The sequence below is a fragment of the Piliocolobus tephrosceles genome, unplaced genomic scaffold, assembly GCF_002776525.5.
Source record: "Piliocolobus tephrosceles isolate RC106 unplaced genomic scaffold, ASM277652v3 unscaffolded_6153, whole genome shotgun sequence".
NCBI lineage: Eukaryota > Metazoa > Chordata > Mammalia > Primates > Cercopithecidae > Piliocolobus > Piliocolobus tephrosceles.
This window is the reverse complement of record NW_022333334.1, coordinates 1-1,240: the sequence shown is the minus strand read 5'-3', so window position 1 is coordinate 1,240 and position 1,240 is coordinate 1. Positions and strand designations below refer to the sequence as shown.

General features: G+C 28.9%; 1 protein-coding gene across 1 annotated transcript; it reads right to left on the bottom strand.

The window, feature by feature from the left end:
- Positions 1-5: 5 nt before the first annotated feature.
- Positions 6-1,235, bottom strand: LOC116418700 (trichohyalin-like; the record flags this gene model as incomplete). Its single annotated transcript, XM_031935137.1, has 1 exon — positions 6-1,235. A coding segment is annotated over one exon (1,230 nt), but the record flags the coding sequence as incomplete, so codon positions are not given.
- Positions 1,236-1,240: the final 5 nt, after the last annotated feature.

The window sequence follows — 1,240 nt, the reverse complement described above, 5'->3', positions numbered from 1 at the left end:
TGTTCTTGTTCTTGTTCTTCTTCTTGTTGTTGTTTTTCTATTTGTTTTAGTTCTTCTTCTTGTTCTTGTTTTTCTTCTTGTACTTGTTCTTGTTCTTCTTCGTGTGCTTGTTCTTGTACTTGTTCTTGTACTTGTTCTTCTTCTTCTTGTTCTCCTTCTTCTTGTTCTTCTTCTTCTTTTTCTTCTTCTTCTTGTTCTTCTTCTTCTTGTTCTTCTTCTTGTTTCAGCTGTTGTTTTAATTGTTGTTTCAGTTGTTGTTTCAGCTGTTGTTTTAGTTGTTGTTTTAGTTCTTGTGTTAGTTCTTGTTTTCCTATTTGTTTTTTTATTTGTTTTTGTTTCAGCTGTTGTTTTAGTTGCGTTTCTATTTGTCTTTTTATTTGTTTTTGTTGCAGCTGTTGCTTTAGTTGTTGTTTTAGTTTTTGCTTTAGTTGTTGTTCTGGTTCTTCCTCATCTTCTTCTTCTTCTTCTTCTTCTTCTTCTTGCTCTTGTTCTTGTTTTTCTATTTGTTTTTGTTTATATGCTTGTTCTTGTTCTTCTTCTTGTTCGTGCTCTTCTTCTTCTTTTTGTTTTTTCATTTGTACTTGTTCTTGTGCGTGTTCTTCTTCTTCTTGTTTTTGTTTTAGTTCTTGTTTTAGTTGTTGCTTCATCTGTTGTTTTAGTTCTTGTTGTCCTATTTGTTTTTTTATTTGTTTTTGTTGCAACTGTTGTTTTAGTTGCTCTTCTATTGGTTTTTCTATTTGTTTTTGTTTTAGTTGTTGTTTATTTTCATATTTGTCTTCATCTTTACGTTCATTTTCATTTTCATATTTATCTTCATGTTTTCGTTCTTGTTCTTCTTGTTTTTCTATTTGTTTTAGTTCTTGTTCTTCTTCTTGTTTTTCTATTTGTTTTAGTTCTTGTTCTTCTTCTTGTTTTTCTATTTGTTTTAGTTCTTGTTGTTCTATTTTTTCTTGGTCTTGCTCTTGCTCTTCTACTTTTTCTTGTTCTTCTTCTTCTTGTTCTTGTTTAAATTGTTGTATAAGTTGTCGTTTAAGTTGTTGTTTAAGTTGTTGTTTTAGTTCTTGTGTTAGTTCTGATTTTTCTATTTGTTTTTGTTGCAATTGTTGCTTTAGTTGCTTTTCTATTGCTTTTTCTATTTGTTTTTGTTTTAGCTGTTGTTTTAATTGTTGTTTTAGTTTTTGTTTTAATTGTTGTTCTTGTTCTTGTTCTTGTTCTTGTTCTTGTTCTTGTTCTTGTTCTT